We start from the raw sequence: 18,476 nt of genomic DNA, 5'->3' as shown, positions 1-18,476 counted from the left end.
CGCGGACGTGGAATTCCGTTGGCAGCATCCTCAGCTTCGAAGCCGCGTCACACATCAGATACAAGATGTAGCTTGTCGATGCTAACTCGATTAAAAAATGGTCTAAGCAAACGATATATACCTTGCTCGTTCTAAGATATTCCACCGGTTTTTAATATTCAAATACCATCCACCCGTTCCCATCACAATGTCTCCCAGCCCAAGACGCGATAATGCCACGTTATTCATCGCCTCTATGGCTGCCCTATCGTATTCGTAGTGTAGGGCATCACCTGCTCATCAGCATTAAGCCTGGCGCAACATTAATAAGACCCCTCCTTTTGTTTAAACAGCGGCGCTCACGGGCTTGGCACCGGCAGCGTGGCCAGGCTTATCGGCATCCACTTCCATGGCGCCATCCTCAGCTTCCTCGCCTTCGCCTTCGCCCTCGCCTTCGCCTTCAACGAGTTCCTCTTCGAGTTCGTCCTCACTCTCGCCCTCCAGATCGACACTGCCGTCTTCCGAAACAGCATCTTCATTGTCTTCGGTAGGGTTCACTGCTTCTTGGTCGCCCTCTCCCATCTCCGTGTCCTCCCCGGCAGCGGGAGCAGGCTTCTCGCTGCCTTCGGCTTCGGCCTCTGCTTCGGCTTCAGCCTCCTCAGCAGCCTCGTCAGCGCCATATTCTTCCTCATCAGGGACCGCCAAGTCAGCCTCGGGTTGCTCAGGGGGGAATTCGGCGGGGGCAGAAGCTTCCGAGTCCCTGCGGGCCGTTAGTAAACGCGACGTGAGCAAAAGAACAGCTGTATTCCTTACCACTTGATGGCGAACCGGGTCACTCTGGGCTTCTCAGCAAGCACGTTGCGCTTCACTCGCTCAATGATGGGCTTTGTGGGAGGCTCGGCGTTGAGCTCAGGAGAGTCGTATTCGTTGTTTACATAGTATCCAACGCGCACGAACTCGCGGCCATCGTAGGAACAAGTCAGGAGAACCACAGTTACACCAATGATATCGGCATCGGGAATTCGTGATGTGTCGGGGGAGTCGGCCTCGAAGACGAATTTGTTTACTCCGATAGGGACCGGGCCGACAAGGAGGGAATCGAGCTCTTGGTCATATTGGTCACTGGCGGGCGGGATTAGTAAGGCGAGCTCGATGGGCGGCTAAAGCAAGGCACGTACGATTGGGCAGACCCGACATAGGTGAGCTTCCATTCGAGGTCTGTGAATATTTGTTAGTGTTTGCGGTGTCGAATATCACGTTCACGGCAACGTACCCTTCTCAAGCTGCTCGAGGCATTCAAAGGTAATTTCAAACTCGTACTTGTCGCCGAACTTGGCAGGGTTGTTAAGGACCTTGACGCCCAGCAGGGAAACAACCGACATTTTGTATATATTGTTAAGTCTCGCGTGTACGAAGAAGATAATTGGCAAGCGCCGTTGATAGAGGGGAATTAGCAGCGCGTAGGCAGAAAAAGTGCGGAGCGTATGTTGCGGTGTAGGTGGGTGCGAAGCTGGACAGCTCCTAGGGGGGGAGAGTGTTGGGCGAGGCGTACAGGCGTAGGGCGAGCTGCAAAGCCAGGATGATGCAAAAACAAGAAATCTGGCAGACGGCAGGAAGCAAGGGAAGCCGGTTGCTAAATAAGAAAAAAGGGAACTGCAGCTCAGTCTGCCAGCCTCCGCGAATTATTGGTGTCTGGCTGGAGGGCCAGAAGGCGGGACGCGACAGAGGGTCGCAGCGCGTTGAGTGCTGCTTGCCAGCGCGACCCCACCACGGCCGAAGCCTCAGGTACGGCTACCTGTCAGCGTCGCCTGCTGTTCAAAGGCCCCGCTGCTGCTTCGTTGCAGGCTAAATCGGGTGACTAATCTGCCTCGCCTATCCGTCCAACCCCTGTAAGGTGCCCTGCGAAGCTCCCTGCACGACGCAACGCAACCACTGTAAAAGCTGCGAGACACCGGCTGGGGCCACCCGCTCGCCAACTGAAGCTTGTCCCGGATTGCCTTTGCCTGGCACACTCAGCGAGGCTAGGTACCTAGCACGCGCCCATCATCCACCGCCTGGCACCACTAGTCCCCTTTGAGTTTCTGCCTGCCCAACCTCCTAGGCTCAAGCTCTTTGCCTCTGTTTGCTGGGCTCATTTTTGCGATCCAAAAAGCTGGACACATTGCAGCCGCTCCCAAGCATCTTGCCCGCGCATCTCATCCCGTCGCGTCGATCGGACAGTTTTCTGGACACGTTACGATTCATCAATAGAAGTGGACCATTGGAGGTGCTGCATTTCTGACAAGGGATTGCCGTTGGTCGCCTTCGCCAGGTTTGCGCTGACCAAGCTGCAACGGCTTTGCTTCGCGCGTCTCGAATTGCTGCGGCCTCGACAGAGCGTGATTAGTTGACGCCTCTCGGAAAATTCCTGCCTCGATCGTCTTTACTCGATATTCTCGACAACTGCCACTGACTTGATTGACGAGTCTACTTTGGCCTTTGACGTCAACCGTCACCTTCGTTCGATACTCTGCTCGCTCGAGCTAAACAGACCGCAGACATGACGTCTGACGAAGGATCATGGGAAAAGGGCGACTCAGCAGCACCAGAAGAAGATCAACCCGAGTATGACGAATCGCAGACTGACAACACGGCTGAGACTCCCTATGACCCAGGCCATATCCAGGACGATGGCAGCGATGATGGCGCAGACTATGATCCCGAATCAGTTGGCATGGAACCTGATGTTGCCCCTGCTGAAGCGGCGCCACTGTCGCCTCCTCGCCCAGTGTCCAAGCCCAAAATGTCTGGAGGTTTCATTGTCGAGGCCTCTGACGAGGAGGAAGAATCTACGCCTGCCCAAAACGCGCCGACCAGCAACAACGCTACCAGCACGGCCGCCACCCCTGCGCCTGTGCCAGAGGGCTTTGCGCATATACCTCCTGGCATGGCCGGCCTCGACCCGGTCACCCTGCTCGAGGCTCGAATCAAAGAGGACCCACGAGGAGATATGGATGCATGGCTGAATCTCATGGCGGAACATCGGAGTCGCAGCAGGCTCGATGAATTGCGCAAAGTCTTCCATCGCTTTTTGGAGGTGTTTCCCCAGGCGGTAAGTTTGAAGCCTCACTACCAACGTCCTCATTTCTAACAACTGTCAGGGCGATATCTGGGTTCAATGGATCGAACTCGAACTAGGACTCGACAACTTCGTCGATGCTGAGCAGCTTTTCGGTCGCTGCTTAATGACAGTTCCCAACGTCAAACTCTGGACCGTCTACCTCAACTATATCAGACGCCGCAACGACTTGACAAACGATCCTGCCGGCCAAGCAAGGCGAACAGTCACTCAATCATATGAATTTGTCATTGACAATATTGGCGTTGATAGGGATTCTGGTGATGTGTGGCTGGATTACGTCCAGTTCATCAAGAACGGACCTGGCCAGATTGGTGGTACTGGCTGGCAGGACCAGCAGAAGATGGACCAGCTGCGCAAGGTCTATCATCGCGCCATCAATATACCCATGTCCACTGTCAATACCTTGTGGAAAGAGTATGACCAGTTTGAGATGGGTCTCAACAAAGTCACTGGTCGCAAGTTCATTCAAGAGCGCTCACCTGGCTACATGTCCGCCAAGAGTGGCAACATTGCTCTCGACAACATCACGAGGTCGCTACACCGAGTCAACCTGCCGCGTCTTCCAGCGGCTCCTGGATTTGATGGCGATACTGCATACAGAGAGCAGGTCGAGCTATGGAAGAGGTGGATTGCGTGGGAAAAGGACGACCCCCTGGTTTTAAAGGAGGAGGACCTCAAGGCATACACCCATAGAGTCATGTATTGCTACAAGCAAGCTCTGATGGCTCTGCGCTTCTGGCCAGAGATGTGGGTCGATGCTGCAGAGTGGTGCTTCCAAAACGATATCCGAGAAAACGAAAGCGACATGGGCACGCAGTTCCTCGTTCAAGGTATCGCAGCAAACCCGCAGAGTGTCTTGCTCGCCCTCAAATACGCCGACCACGTTGAAGCGACATACCCGGGCAAAGAAGGCGACAAAACCGAATACGCTCAGGCCGTTCGCAAACCCTACGATGCCGTACTAGACACTCTATATGGCATGGGCGACAAGGTCAAGGAACGAGAGAAACTTGAAGTCTCAACCCTCAAGCAGGCAGCTGCTCAAGACCCAGAAATGCAGCAGTCTATCGAACGCGAGGACGATGATAACGACAAGCCAAGACTGACTGCAGGCGAGGAGCGTATCAAGGCTATTCAGCAGGCGTACGCGGGCGAGAGTCAGCTTCTCTCTCGAACCATATCCTACATTTGGATTGCTCTTGCGCGCGCAATGAGACGAATTGAAGGCAAAGGCAACCAAACGGAAGGCGGCCTTCGCAAAGTATTCACAGATGCTCGACACAAGGGCCGCCTCACCAGCGATGTGTATGTCGCCGTTGCTCTTCTAGAGTCAGTTGTATACAAAGATCCTGTCGGCGCCAAGATCTTCGAACGTGGTGCTCGTCTTTTCCCCAATGACGAGGAATTCATGGTCGAGTACCTCAAATTTCTTCATTCAAAGGATGATACCACAAGTACGCATATCCCCTTACCAACTCAGATCGAAGCTAACCGTCAACAGACGCCCGCGTCGTATTTGAAACTTGCGTTAATCGCCTAATTTCAAAGCCCGAAACTCTGGCAAAGGCTCGCCCGCTCTACGCCTACTTCCACAAATATGAATCCCAATACGGCGAACTCTCACAGATCTCCAAATTGGAGGAACGCATGGCAGAGCTTTTCCCCGAGGATCCGAAATTAAAATCCTTCACGGAGCGATTCTCTTCGGATAGATTCGACCCAGTTCATACCCCGATCATCGTGTCGAAGGCTGTCCAGATGCGTCCCAAGAGAGCCTTGCCCATGATTGAGGAGCCGATCCCCCGCCAGGACAGCCCGGGCCCTGTGAAACATGAGCAGAGCCCCCGGCCGCAGTTTGCTCGTGCGACCGCTTCTCCCAAGCGGCCATTCGGCATGGACGACGACGAACTGAACCCACCGAAACGTGTGGCTCGTGGTGTTTCCCCACTCAAGGGAGCTGCAGGGCGCCGCCTCGATCAACAGCGACGCAACCAGACCTCGGCGCTGCACCGCGACATTACCTTTCTCCTGGGTATTCTACCCCCCGCGCACACGTACGATTCACAACGTCTCAGTGCGTCCAACATGGTTTCGCTTCTCCGTGACACCCCGTTGCCGGATTACATGTCTTGGAAAGCAGCCACAGGGGGTCAGTACAGGCAACCGACCCAGATGCATACGAGACAAGCATCTGGCGATTTTGCGCGTCCAATCAGCCCGTACGGCCAGGTCCCGGGATCAACCTCCGGATACCGCAACTCTCCACTTGCAGGCGGCTACCAAGCGCCAGGCTCCAACTGGGGAGGCGGGCAGGGTAATTACCCTCCTGGCCAATACGGCGGCCAGCGCTACTAGCAAAAGATGAAGCGGAAGACTAAACTCCAAATATGAGTTGCGTTCTTCTCTGTTTGATTATATGTGTCGCATTATTCGGCGTTTAATTAGGGGTAATTTCGCAACTTGGACTATAAAGTTTTGTTGTTTTGGGAAGTTGTCGGGAGTGGCCGAACTTGAAACGGTGGGAGGGCAGAGACAGCCCAGATAAGCTCGGACCCTTTGCAATATCATACTATTTAACATGTTTTGACTCTAAAGTTCCTCGCACAGTGTCGCATTCAATTTCCACTCGTACATGATCGTAAACAGATGCGCCGTTGTACGGTGCGATGAGCCGTCGTGGCGAACAAATCATAGTTTCACGGCATCCACCCTGTAGAGCCATATCTCGACTTTCGTGTAATAAAAAGCCAGCGGCTACGAACAATTGGTCCTTGGCACACCTTTTTGCTTCGTGCGCATGATACAAGAGGCTATATTGCAAATGTGTCTCTCCGGATTTCTGTTGGCCTGCAGACGCCGTGCTCTCTCGCCCAGCAGCCTCTGCCGGAGCACCTGCAAACGGAGGTGTATTCACGTTGCTCTCTGGCGGCCGGCGGCAGCTGCTCTGCCAGCTGGCGATAAGACTGCTTGCCAGCTGGCAGCCGTTACACCTCCTGCAGTATTTATTGACTCGAATTCCTCGAGTTTCCCTCCTTCCTTCCTGCACATCCATCCATTCCTTCGATCGGAACTCTGCTTCTGTTCCTCAACTCTTCGTTACACAAGCTTCTACGCCTTGAAACTGATTCTTCACTGGCCTAAAGTCTATTCAACACTGATTCCCTGCGAATACGCCCCCGGGCTTTCCAACCGTAAGTGTGCTCTCCTTCGAGGCCCCTGTGGCAGCCGGCTCTGTCTTGCCGCTTCATACAACTTGTCCAACTTTGACTCCCCATACCTTTTTACTTCACCTATACTAACTTGGGGTTTAGAGTATGGCTGATCGTGGACGCCCTCCACATGCCAGTGGCCCTCCTTCGGGAAGGGCCCCTTCTCAAGTCTCCGCAAGCCGTGTTGCATCCCCGGCTCGTTCCGCCGCGGGCCAGGCTGGTCAACCTGGCTGGACTCAAGGCCCAGGTGTTGATCCCGCTCGTCTTGGAGGACCGACCAAGAAAGCAGGAAACACGCGAATGGAGTTGCCTCCAGATGCCTACGTGTCGGACACTCAGAAGTCCCTCTTCACACTCCGTGGCAGCAACCTGAACAGCGAAGGCTCACCCGCCGTCGTTGAAGTCAACCAATACCGCATGACCAAGTTTGACTTCACCAAAAAGATTTACCAGTATGACGTGAGTACGCACACATCTTGTTCACCTAGAAATGCTCTAACAAGGACCAGGTCGCCTTGTCTCCAGACCCCGACAAGAAGACTGCCATCCTCAAGAAAATTTGGGTGCACCCGACCTTCAAGGCTGCCTTGCAGAGATACAACTACGAGATGTGGATCTGTGACGGAAACAAGCTTGCTTGGTCTCCCGCTCTGGTCGACCGTGGTGAGCTTCGTTTCACTGTCAACCTGGACGAAGGTCGTCCCCAGGTGCAACAAAAACCTGCTCGCCAGAGCAACAACTTCCATGTGACGCTGCGAAAAACCACTGAGGTTCAGATGTCGGCTCTCAAAGGATATCTCGAGCAGCGCGTCCAGTTCAACAACGCTGTCAATGAGGCTTTGAACTTTGTTGACCACCTGATCCGACAGTGGCCTTCTCAGAACCTTTTGGCGATCAAGAGAAACTTCTACAAGCGCCAGGCCAAGGGTCGACCTCTCATGGACGGTACCGTTGTTGAGGTTCACAAGGGTACCTATGCCTCCGTCCGTCTCAGCCACAACTTGAACCGGGGCGGAGTCGGGCTTGCATTGAATGCCGACATTGCCAACACTTGCTTTTGGGTTGGGAACCAGACCGTCGACAAGTTGCTTTGCAACTATCTTGCGGCTTCCGAGCCTAGACGCTGGCGCAATCTTCAGTTAGTTGACCTGGCGAACCAACTGAAGCCCGTCCATGGCAACAGTGGTCGGTGGGAGTCCAGCGATGCCTTTAAACAACTTCGCAAGCTCCGCAAGCTCAAATTTACGGTGCGCCACCCAAACCGCAGCGCTGCGGCCGACAAGGTATACACCATCCAAGACATTGCCTTCGGACAACAATATGGAGCTGAAGGTGGCAACGCCAGAACTGTCAAGTTTGAGCACGAGGGCCAACAAATGTCTGTTGCGCAGTACTTTGAAAAGAAGTACGGTGCTCACCTTCGCTATGCAAACTTTCCCTTGCTAGATGCCGGCAAAGCTGGCTATATTCCCATGGAATTTGCAATGGTTGAGCCTCTGCAAAGGTATCCGTTCAAGCTCAGCCCGGATCAAACGGCCGCCATGATCAAGATTGCGGTTACAAGACCAAAGGAGAGAAGAGGCGACATTCAGACACACGTGAACGACCTTCAGATAGGCAATGATCCGTTTCTACGTCACTATGGTGTCCAGTTCGACCCGCAATTCACCAAAGTCGATGCCAAAGTTCTTGCGCCCCCGGCGGTCAACTTTAGCACAGGTACCGCGGACCCCAAGTTCTCCGGTCGTTGGGATCTTCGTGGAAAGAAATTCTGGAAGCAGAACTATGCGCCACTGATGAACTGGGGCTTCTTGGCGCTCGACAATTGCGTTCAACTTCCCCAGCTCAAGGCTTTTGCGCAGACCTTCAAGACTACTTTCATTGGCCATGGAGGCAAGTGTACTGCGGATCCTTTGATCCTCATGCCTCCGGGTAACGTGAGAAATGATGTTGCTGAGGCCCTCCACTGGGCTCATCAGCAAGTCACCACCCAGAAGGGCTATACTCAGCTCATTTTCATTGTGGTGCAGCACAAGAACAGTCCTCATTACATGCGTCTCAAAAAGTCCGCCGACTGTCGCTTTGGCATCCTCACACAGGTTGTCAACGGAAGAGCCGTCTTGGAGAACAATGGGCAATATCATTCGAACGTCTGCATGAAGGTCAATGCCAAGCTTGGCGGCGCTACTGCGCGCACCATTTATCCATGGAAGGGGCCGAAAGCAGCCACGTACTTCCCTGATTCCCGCCCTACCATGATCATCGGCGTTGATGTTTCTCACGCCTCCCCAGGAGCTGTTACAGCCTCCGTTGCTGCCATGACCATGTCTGTTGACAAGGATGCCAACCGGTACGCAGCCGCGGTTGAGACCAACGGGTTCAGAACCGAGATGCTGACGCCGAGCAACATCAACTTTATGTTTGGCCAGTTATCGACGCAGTGGAGAATAAACCACAACGCTGTCCCCAAGCACATCATTTACTTTCGGGACGGTGTTTCGGAAGGCCAATTCGCGCACGTCATCGAGCAGGAGATCAAAGAAATCAAGGGGTTTCTTACACGGGCTATGCCCGGCCAACCGCTACCGCAATTCACCGTCATTGTAGCGACGAAGCGCCATCATATTCGTTTCTTCCCTCAAAAAGGTGACAGAAACGGAAACGCACTGCCTGGCACTCTAGTCGAGAAGGAAGTCACGCATCCTTTTATGTGGGATTTCTATCTTTGTTCTCACGTTGCCATTCAGGGAACTGCCCGCCCTGTGCACTACACTGTGATCCTAGATGAGGCCAAGATGCCTGCAAATGAGTTGCAGAAGATGATTTATCATCAAAGCTACTCGTACGCAAGGTCGACCACGCCTGTCTCACTCCACCCTGCCGTTTACTACGCGCATCTCGCTGGCGACCGAGCCCGAGCTCACGAGAACGCCTACAGCAGCGAAGGTCATCAGGGTGCCAAGGGTCATGAGATGGCTCGTGACCAAGAAGCTAAGGGCCACCTTGCCGAAATGCCAATGGCCACAGACGCGCCAAAGTTGCTTCCGCTCGGTGGACGTCTTGGTGCGCAGCCCATGAATGGAGAGGAGCGGCAAAGAAGCTTTTTCAAGAGTACCATGTGGTTCATCTAAGCGAGAGACGGCTTCAAGTAGTAAGTGAGGAACCGAAAAAAAACGGCGATGAATTTGGGGATCGCATGGCTTGACTGCGATGACACTATTGGCGGTAGGTGGCGGCGGAGGACACTTTGCTAGATAGCGAATTAAGATAGCACAACGATGAAAAGAAGTTAGTTAGAGCCTCTGAGAAATGTGCAAAGTGATGATGTTTATAAATGATGATAAAAAAACTGCCTTTTGCCTGATGCTTCATGATGGCGTCGGAAGTCGGCACTGCCACGACGAAGCTTGGCCGGTAGGCGCAGTGTCAAGGCGGTGCCCCACCAAGAAATAGAGGTGCGCGACACTGCCCGAGCTTGGCGGGACACTTTGATCCTGCATCTCCATCCAAACGGCATCATGGCGGGCTATCTTCGAGGAAAGCAGGCAGGCATCCAGAATGACCTGTCTGCCAGCATCCGACCTGAGCTGTTCACGCCCGACTACCAAGCTCGCTATGGCATCAACTCTCAGATCAGGTACGAGGCGCTTCCCTGCCCCGCCATGGACATGGACCCCCGACCGGCGAAAACGGCCGTGCTAACATTTGCTGCCCACAATCTAGCTGCTTTGCCTACGACCCCGTCCAGTCCCTTCTCGCCATCGGCACGAGCGAAAGCAAGTTTGGCGCGGGCAAGATTTACATCTTTGGCCAGCGCCGAGTGCAAAAAGTGCTGCAGCCGCCGCGCGCCACCTCGTTTCACAGCCTGTACTTCTCCGCCAACCACATTATTAGCCTCGACACCAAAAATGAGCTCGGATTATGGGACCTGGACACTGGCGCCCGGGTCGGCGCCCAGGTGGTAGCCGGAACTGTCGTGGCCATGGTGGTGGACCCGATGCTGGACTGGGCCTTTATCGGTCTGCAGAATGGCGATATCATGGCGTACGATCTTGATCGCCATTCGCTGTCGCGCTCCTTCCGACTGCCCAACTTTTGGAAAGACAAGGACCCTGGCGCGCGGGCGGTGACTCTGGTCTGCATGGCTATGCACCCGCGCGACGTGGGCAAGCTGCTCATCGGATACACACACGGCGCGGCCACATACTCATTCAAGCAGAACAAGCCGACTCAATACTTTGAATACGCTGTCCCGCGCGGAGCTCCAGGAGGAAATGGAGCTGCCATGGACACTATTCGCAAACCAAGACTTACACACGCGCTGTGGCACCCCTCCGGCACCTTCATCCTGACGGCACACGACGACGGTAGCCTCGTATTCTGGGATCCGAAAGACCCAAAAATTGTGCTGGCACGAACCCTGACAGCTACAGGAGTAGAACTGCCGACAACCGGTCCTGTTCAATCGGCCTTTGTTGAGCCATATACAAGAATTGCATGGTGCTGCAAGGACAACTGTGATGACTCCGGTCTGCTCATCGCCGGCGGCCACCCATCTACTTCTACCGAGAATAGCCTCACATTCATTGATCTTGGCCTGACACCCGTCTATGCGACATCGTCTTGGCAGGCCCTTGCAAACTATTTCCATGGCAAGCGCAGTATTCCGTTGACGCTGCCGCCAGGAGCACAAGCAGTCGACTTCCTCCTGATCCCACGCTCCTCACCACATTTCAATGGAGCACAGGACCCAATCGCTGTTGTTGCATTGCTTGGTGCAGGCGAGCTTCTTACTCTGAGCTTCCCATCAGGCTATCCTATTAGCCCAACGAATCAGCTCCACCCGTCAACGTTTTTCGTACACCCATTTATTACCAAAGTCCATGTGTCCAGTCTGGAGCGGCCCAGGTGGCTATCTATGATGGAAAAGAGAGACCAGGGAGAGCCGATCCTCAAGGGTGGTGCTGAAGCCGCCAGACCTCGCAAGCGTTTCGAGGAGAGAACCATCATCCAGGCTGCCCACGCCGATAGCATAATTCGCATCTGGGACTCGGGCCATGCTGACGAGATTGAAAACGCTCAGCCTATACAGGTTGATATTGCACGTGCACTGAATCGCTACGATGACGTTGATATCTCGTGTATGAGCATGGCGAGCAACACTGGCGAATTCGTCGTCGGCACTAGAACGGGCGAGGCGATTGTCTACCGATGGGGAAAGAATCGATTCCATGGAAAGGCTGAATCACCTCCTATTGACCCCAATCCGAAGGGCCTGACCGATATTAGCTCTCGTGCGGAGCCCAACCTCAAAGAAGGACTGCAGCCGTTTGTTTTATATGAGATGATGATGGGGCCAATCACGGCAGTGAAGCTTTCTAACGTCGGGTTCGTTGCCGTCGGGTCTGAGCTCGGATTCCTTACCATCATCGATCTTCGTGGTCCGCAAATTATATACCAGGCCCCCATGACCGATTTCGCCAAGCAAGAAAAGCGCGGCTCGCTCTTCAAGAGTGGCCACAGCCGTTCTGACTCTGCGCCACAGAAGGAATGGCCCGTAGTCATGGAGTTTGGAGTCATGACTCTTGACGAGGACAAGTATTCCAGCATATGCTGCTTCGTCGGCACCAATCTTGGCAAGGTCATTACATTTAAGCTGCTTCCCGCTGCCAATGGCACGTATTCGGTTCAGCTCGCTGGTGTGCTGGCTCTCGATAGCAAAGTCATCTCTCTCAACGCCATCGAAGTAAACACAGGCAGACCTGCTGCGGCCACTGGCCAGATTGTTGCTGGACTGCGCGACGGACGACAAGTGAATGGCGCAGTAGTTGCTGTCACGCAGACGGAAATTCGCATTTTCCACCCTGCCAACTCAAAGGGTGCGTCTAAGGAATTTGACAACATGCTATGCGACGCGGCGTCTGTTGCGGAGCTCGAACTGCAAGGCTACGCCATCGTCGCCGTGTTTGGAGACCGCACTGCGCGAGCCTTTTCTATTCCTGCGCTGAAGGAAATCGGCAAGGCTGATCTTCCTACTGTGGACCCTACTCGAATTACTGGAACGGTAGTTACACAGACGGGCGACATATTCGCATGGACTGGACCCAGTGAATTAGAGGTCATTCACGTCTGGGGCACTGGCAAAGCGCTGGAAGAGTCGCCCGATGTGCTCCTCAACCCGAAGCTCGAGTGCCCGCCACGACCGACCATTTCCAATCTGCAGTGGATCTCTGGCACCCAATACGTATCGGTCCTCGACCTCGACATCCTCGTGGGCGGCCCGGACCGTCCGCCGAGCAAGCGTATGCTTGCGGCTGCCGCGGCGGAGCAGAGAGCCGCCCGCCAAGGCGGCGTGGCGGGAGGCGCGGCAGTGGGCGGTGCGCAGGAGGGATGGGGCTCATACCTGTCGCGGCAGCTGGCCGAGCGGACAGAGAAGCTGAACATCATGGGCGACGGCATGGACAATCTGCAGGTTCAGAGCCAGGGCTGGGCAGACGACGTCAGCAAGTACATGGGCAAGCAGAAGCGTGGACTAGTCATGGGAGCGCTCAAGAGCAAGTTCTTCTGAGCCGATGCAATATTTTATTTTAGATGTCATTGAGAGATGATTATATACCAATTTCAAATCCAAGAGGTGTTTCAAGCAAGCAGCCTCTATTTACTTGTCCAGCCTCGTGGATCATGGTTCGACGCGACGCCCGCTTTTTGCCGGCGCGGCATTAACAACTATGTATTGCGGAAACTATTTACGCAGTAGCCTTCTTTACACTAGACAAGTCTTGGCGCTTGAATTTGGAATTACACGTGGGCTTGTCGTTGGTTGCGCTGTCGTGTTAGAGGTAAGATTACCGCGTATTTTGCATGAACTACAGCCAGCTGTCACCCTTTCTTTTAGTGTCGGAATTTACGGTCGGAAGTGAAGGATTGCCGCGGCCCGTAACACGGACGATGAAGAAGAAAAAAAGTGGTCTGAGAAGCACGTTGTCTCGCTGACACTCCATTATTTTACGTTTACGGAAAGAAGATCGTTGCCAATTATAGCACAGCAGCATTCGTGTTGCGAGTAAAGAGCTAAGCTAGAAACAAGGCTTTCTCGGCCTGTTCCCTTATCGCGTACGTTTGGACCTTTAAGATGCCCTTTACCCCCTTGTTCCTGATTACCTTTATTTTCCGAGCCGTTTTTGCAGAAGCTCCATGTCACATTGGCGCAGTTGATGGCGTACGCGGGTTGAAACGAGCCTTAGCAACTCGTACGAGGCCGCCCGGCCAACACAAAAGGGCACAGCAGCTGCACCAATTCTCGTAGCAGCCCGTGGTACGTTGTGCTGGACAATCTCGTGCGGTGTCGGCACAGAGACCGCCGCAGGCAAACATGCGACTGCTTCTTCTTCTTTGTTTTGCCCCGTTGCTCGCAATCGTTGCGGCCACGCCGGCGACAGACAATGCCGACATGATTAGTAGTCGCCCCAGTGGTGAAGCACTCGTGGCTCGCCGTGCTGCGTCCGACAGCGCATCGTTGACCAAAAGGCTCATGGGATGGCCTATCATGCAGCTCATGACATGGAGACTTTTTGCGCAATTCGGCACAGAGAAGGAAGCAAAAGAGCGACCCGACGCGAGCGCCAACAACACCACCGTGCCCATGCTGCTCAAGTTTCGCAACGACACGGCACCGCCGCACGGAGCAGTCGGCAACGGCGCGGAGCTGCGCATCCTGCCGCTCGGGGACTCCATCACCGTCGGCTGGCTCAGCGACACGGATGGCGGCGACGGCGACGGCTACCGGCGGCAGCTGCAGCAGAACCTCTCGCGCAACAACAAGGTCGCGTACGCCGGCACCGTCCGCTCCGGCAGCCTAAAGGACGGGTACTACGCGGCCTGGTCCGGCCAGACGATCCAGTTCATCGCCGAGCACGCGGGCGCGGCGCTCGCGCAGCGACCCAACGTCGTGCTGCTCATGGCCGGCACCAACGACATGAACCCGGACCCACGCGTCTCGCGGCAGGGCCACGATCCCGCGCAGGCGGCCGCGCGGCTCGGCACGCTCATCGACATGATTGTCGGGGCCTGCCCGGACGCGGTGCTGCTGGTCGCCGTGATCCCGGGGACGTGCAACGCGGACCAGGCGCCGCAGACGGAGGTCCTCCAGGGGCTGATCCCGGGCGTTGCGGCGCGGCGCCGCGAGGCCGGCGGCAAGCAGGTCTTGGCGGTGGACTTTGGCGGCGACTCGTTTGGCGTGGATCTGCTCCGGGACTGCATCCATCCGACCAACGCGGGCTACCGGATCATGGGCGACTACTGGTCTGATTTCATACAGCAGGTGCCGGCCGGCTGGATACGAGAGCCGGTGGGCGCGGATCCGGTGCGCTCAGAAGGGAGTGGTGCACGGAGAGCGGCGTTGGGCATGTTGGCGTGGGCGTGTAAGTGGAAATCCAACAATTTTGTTTGTCTGGGGTCTGCATGGGGCCATCAAGGACACTATGAGTCTTTTTTACTGACTGAATACAACAGTATTGTTTCTCTGCATTTGATTTCAATTTTTTTTGGTTTGCCGCCTCCTTCACCTCGTTCTATATACCAAAGGCCAGCTCCAACATACGGGAGGCGGAAGCTGGGTGCAAATTCAAAATCACCCCACGGTTATTGATAGGTAGGCCTTGGCCACTCTAAACCTGTTGAATTCGAGGAACACGACTATACCTCATTCTTTGCCAATAAATTCAATTAATCCTCCAAGTCAACGGCACAAGTATAAAAAAAAGACGAATTGACCAGCTCCCTGGTGTTCTGCCACACCCGACCAACTCCCTTCTCCACCAGAGCCAAAAAGAAGACCACTTTACGCGACAGCTTCCCCCCTCCAAACGCGCTCCAACGCGCGTCACGCGTCTCCCTCTTAGCAGGACCCTGTTGCTGCACCACCAACCAACCAACCACCACTTTACTCTCCATATTCACCACCAGGCCCTTTTCTTTTCCAACAATGTCCTCTGCCCCCGAAGCCACCAACCCCAACGTCTCCTCTCCTCCCGCGAAGCGCGTCAAGACCGACGAGGCCACCATCACCACCAACACCATGTCCGCCGAGCAGATCCCCTCGCTGCAGGTCAAGAAGCTGTCGCCCGCCGGCCGCCTCCCCACGCGGGGCAGCGCCTTTGCCGCGGGCTACGACCTGTACGCCGCCAAGGACACGACGGTGCCCGCGCGCGGCAAGGCGCTCGTCGACACGGACATTAGCATAGCCGTCCCCGGCGGTACCTGTACGTTTCCGCACCCCCCCCCCCCCCCCCCCCCCCCCTCCAGCCCTCTTGTCCATCTCTAGTGGCGAATGATTGACAGACGGCGTAAAACAGACGGCCGCATCGCCCCCCGCTCCGGCCTGGCGTCCAAGCACTTCATCGACACGGGCGCCGGCGTCATCGACGCCGACTACCGCGGCCAGGTCAAGGTGCTGCTCTTCAACCACGCCGACGCCGACTACGAGGTCAAGGAGGGCGACCGCATCGCGCAGCTCGTCCTGGAGCGCATCGTGACGCCCGACGTCGTCGAGGTCGAGGAGCTGGAGGAGAGCGTCCGCGGCGCGGGCGGCTTCGGCAGCACCGGCTACAGCAACGCGAAATAAGACTACTGCGAGCGTATATTGACTCGGGGGGAAACCGACCGAGGGGTTTGGAGACTAGATGCAGGGCATCGTGTTGCAATATGAATAAAGGAGCAGAACGCCACGCCCGAGGAAACGAGACATTGGCATGCATTAGACGAGGCTAAACAAAATCTAAATCATGGATAGAATTAAAAAAAAAAGAGAGCAATAAATGATAAAAGTCCACCAATGAATGCCCCATGTATAGCTTGAAGGATCTCTCGTCCATCTACCATGCAATTTCCACCCGCCCCCCCCTTAACTCCCAGCAACATCCCTTTTAAAATGGACGCACCTCAATTGACTTCTCTGGCGTACGGAGACAATCCAAGTTGCGCACCAGCTGCAGTTCCGCCGCCTTCTTCCCCGCCAGCATCCGCTGCTTCTCCCCGCTGCGCTCCTCCTCCGTCGCCATGGCCGCGAGCGTGCGGTCCACGACGCCCTGCATCGCGTCCTTTGTGTGCGTCAGCACCTCGTGCATGCTCGCGAGCACCTTTTCCGTCGCCCGCGCCAGCGGCAGGTCCACGGCGGCCACGTCGTCGTCGCTGACCCAGCTGCCGCGGGCCATGAGGCTCGGGCTCGTGGCCGCCGCCTCGCGCATGCGCACGGTGACGAGCGCGCCAAACATGTCGCCCGTGCCGCAGAAATAGCAGTCGATGCTCGGAAAGACGGCCTTGAAGAGCCGCGCGCCGCCCGTGGACGTCATGGTGGAGCCGACGACGCAGAGGTGGCCGGCGGGGACGTCGGGCGAGGCGATGCTGACCGAGGTGATGACGACGTGCGGGACACGGTGCTTGGTGTGCAGGGCCTGGATGGCGGCGGCGAGGCTGTCCATGTCTGTGATTTTGACCTCGGAGAGGAGTCTGGCAACAGATGGGTTAGCATACTGAACCAAAGGAGGAGAGAGACGGAACAGAAGAATGAGACATACTCGGCCTCGAATTGGTTCGGGATGATGAGATCGGCGTAGGACAGCAGCGACTTGTACGCGGGGACAACGTCGGCGGCAACGTACAGGTTGCCGTTGTCGCCCATGACCGGATCCAGCACCCAGAAAAAGTCGCCCGGCCGCTGCTGGCTGGCCGCCTTGAGCTCCTTGGCGATGGCGCCGACGGCGAGGACGCCCTCGGCGCCAGGGATGTAGCCGGACAGCATCATGTCAAAGTCGTTGATGTAGTTGTCCTTGAGGCCGCGGTAGAGGTCGCTGATTTCCTGCGCCGTGGCCTTTGTTCCCGTCCAGTGCCTGTAGCCAGTGTGATTGCCTATTTTTTTATTAGTTTTTTTTTCTTGTCCATTGTCGTGTTTGGATGGAAGGAGAAGAAGAAATGGCAGAAAACAAACGTACTGAACTGGACAGTGTTTAGAGCGGCCGTGTCGCAGCCCAGAGACTGCAGCACAAAGACGGCGACCTTGTTGCCGACATAGCTGTGAGTGTGTTAGCATCCCCGAATTTGCAATGACTGTTGGGATTCTCTGGGACGAAAAGAGCATACCCCGAGACAACCTGCAAGGTGTGGTTAGTTTATACGTCGATATAAGGCATGTCGTGGAAGAAACTCACATGGCTGGCGACGGCCAAGACCCGCGTGGGCGGCACAATCGGAGCGGCAGACATTTTGATCCCCGCCAAACGGCAAAAGCTCGTTCAGTTGCGTGTGCTCTTTGAGATACTGGCTATGAACCTGAAAGACGATGAATGGGCTAAAAAAAAAGAGGAGATATAAGAAGCAGCCTGTTTTCGAGGCTACACGGCTATGTAGCCAAGGCACCTGGCAGCGAGAGCCGCGAGACAAGGCTGGCTGGGGATGGCTCCGGGTGCAACCCCTCCAACTTGCTTCGCACGACACTGGTGGTCGTCGGGAGCCGTGCTTACACTTGCACCGTATAAAGCCTTTCTTTTTGAGGGAACGCAGTAGGTGATGCGGAGCAGAATGATGCCGAGACTGGTCAGCTTGCTGCCCGTGATTGTTGTTTCGCTTGAAATGGCGGCCGTTTGCAACAAGTCGGGAAAGCAAAGCTTGCGCTGGCTCGGATGCGGGCACTGACTGACTGGCACAGCGATGGCGGGCGAAATTGCGGGCAAAAGCTAACAAGCGGCGGGCAGACGAACTTGCCCCACCACCAGACAATGAATGTCCATCTTGCGGCTCTCAACCCAGCAGACTTGTGTCTCTCGCGTACAAAATCTATCCAGCACAAATACTATTTTTACGTCAACGCAATCATGCATCCTCATCTTTCAACTTTCTCTTCTTCTTTTGTAGTGCAAGTTTCATTCATTATCGTGAGGGTCTCTTCCGACCACCCAGTATGTATGCGGGGGGCGCTCCTCTCGCCATATCAGCAAAAAAAAAAAAAAGTAAACTACCTAAAATCGCGCCCTCTTGCCCAAGCTTGTGCTGTCAAATCTTTGATTCTCCCGCACATGGTGTCCATCCTTTTCAAAATCCTGCTGTAGCTGATCGTTCGGTTCTAGCGAGTAATGTGCATTGTTCCCCAAGCCATGGCCCCCCCAGACGCGCAT

The 18,476-nt window shown here is 55.3% G+C and overlaps 7 protein-coding genes across 7 annotated transcripts; 5 read left to right on the top strand and 2 right to left on the bottom strand.

Annotated features, from left to right (window-relative positions):
- Positions 1-285: 285 nt before the first annotated feature.
- On the bottom strand, positions 286-1,361 carry LMH87_005579 (uncharacterized protein; the record flags this gene model as incomplete). The annotated part of the gene is made up of 5 exons (XM_056203319.1): positions 286-291; positions 343-739; positions 793-1,101; positions 1,158-1,197; positions 1,253-1,361. The coding sequence occupies 5 exons, from the start codon at positions 1,359-1,361 to the stop codon at positions 286-288; spliced, it is 861 nt and encodes a 286-aa protein (XP_056058790.1).
- A 1,157-nt stretch (positions 1,362-2,518) lies between these two features.
- On the top strand, positions 2,519-5,455 carry LMH87_005578 (uncharacterized protein; the record flags this gene model as incomplete). Its single annotated transcript, XM_056203318.1, has 3 exons — positions 2,519-3,070; positions 3,120-4,554; positions 4,602-5,455. 3 exons carry the CDS (start codon positions 2,519-2,521, stop codon positions 5,453-5,455), a joined length of 2,841 nt encoding a protein of 946 aa, XP_056058789.1.
- Positions 5,456-6,609: 1,154 nt separating this feature from the next.
- LMH87_005577 (uncharacterized protein) lies at positions 6,610-9,440 on the top strand (the record flags this gene model as incomplete). The annotated part of the gene is made up of 2 exons (XM_056203317.1): positions 6,610-6,768; positions 6,819-9,440. 2 exons carry the CDS (start codon positions 6,610-6,612, stop codon positions 9,438-9,440), a joined length of 2,781 nt encoding a protein of 926 aa, XP_056058788.1.
- A 387-nt stretch (positions 9,441-9,827) lies between these two features.
- On the top strand, positions 9,828-12,877 carry LMH87_005576 (uncharacterized protein; the record flags this gene model as incomplete). The annotated part of the gene is made up of 2 exons (XM_056203316.1): positions 9,828-9,946; positions 10,033-12,877. The coding sequence occupies 2 exons, from the start codon at positions 9,828-9,830 to the stop codon at positions 12,875-12,877; spliced, it is 2,964 nt and encodes a 987-aa protein (XP_056058787.1).
- Positions 12,878-13,759: 882 nt separating this feature from the next.
- Positions 13,760-14,840, top strand: LMH87_005575 (uncharacterized protein; the record flags this gene model as incomplete). Its single annotated transcript, XM_056203315.1, has 2 exons — positions 13,760-14,729; positions 14,821-14,840. The coding sequence occupies 2 exons, from the start codon at positions 13,760-13,762 to the stop codon at positions 14,838-14,840; spliced, it is 990 nt and encodes a 329-aa protein (XP_056058786.1).
- Positions 14,841-15,292: 452 nt separating this feature from the next.
- LMH87_005574 (uncharacterized protein) lies at positions 15,293-15,931 on the top strand (the record flags this gene model as incomplete). Its single annotated transcript, XM_056203314.1, has 2 exons — positions 15,293-15,569; positions 15,663-15,931. 2 exons carry the CDS (start codon positions 15,293-15,295, stop codon positions 15,929-15,931), a joined length of 546 nt encoding a protein of 181 aa, XP_056058785.1.
- A 301-nt stretch (positions 15,932-16,232) lies between these two features.
- LMH87_005573 (uncharacterized protein) lies at positions 16,233-17,567 on the bottom strand (the record flags this gene model as incomplete). The annotated part of the gene is made up of 5 exons (XM_056203313.1): positions 16,233-16,815; positions 16,884-17,214; positions 17,298-17,377; positions 17,446-17,456; positions 17,514-17,567. 5 exons carry the CDS (start codon positions 17,565-17,567, stop codon positions 16,233-16,235), a joined length of 1,059 nt encoding a protein of 352 aa, XP_056058784.1.
- Between the last annotated feature and the right edge of the window lie 909 nt (positions 17,568-18,476).

Source organism: Akanthomyces muscarius, chromosome 1, assembly GCF_028009165.1.
Source record: "Akanthomyces muscarius strain Ve6 chromosome 1, whole genome shotgun sequence".
Classification (NCBI taxonomy): domain Eukaryota; kingdom Fungi; phylum Ascomycota; class Sordariomycetes; order Hypocreales; family Cordycipitaceae; genus Akanthomyces; species Akanthomyces muscarius.
The sequence above is the reverse complement of the archived record's forward strand: the minus strand, read 5'-3'. Positions and strand labels throughout refer to the sequence as shown.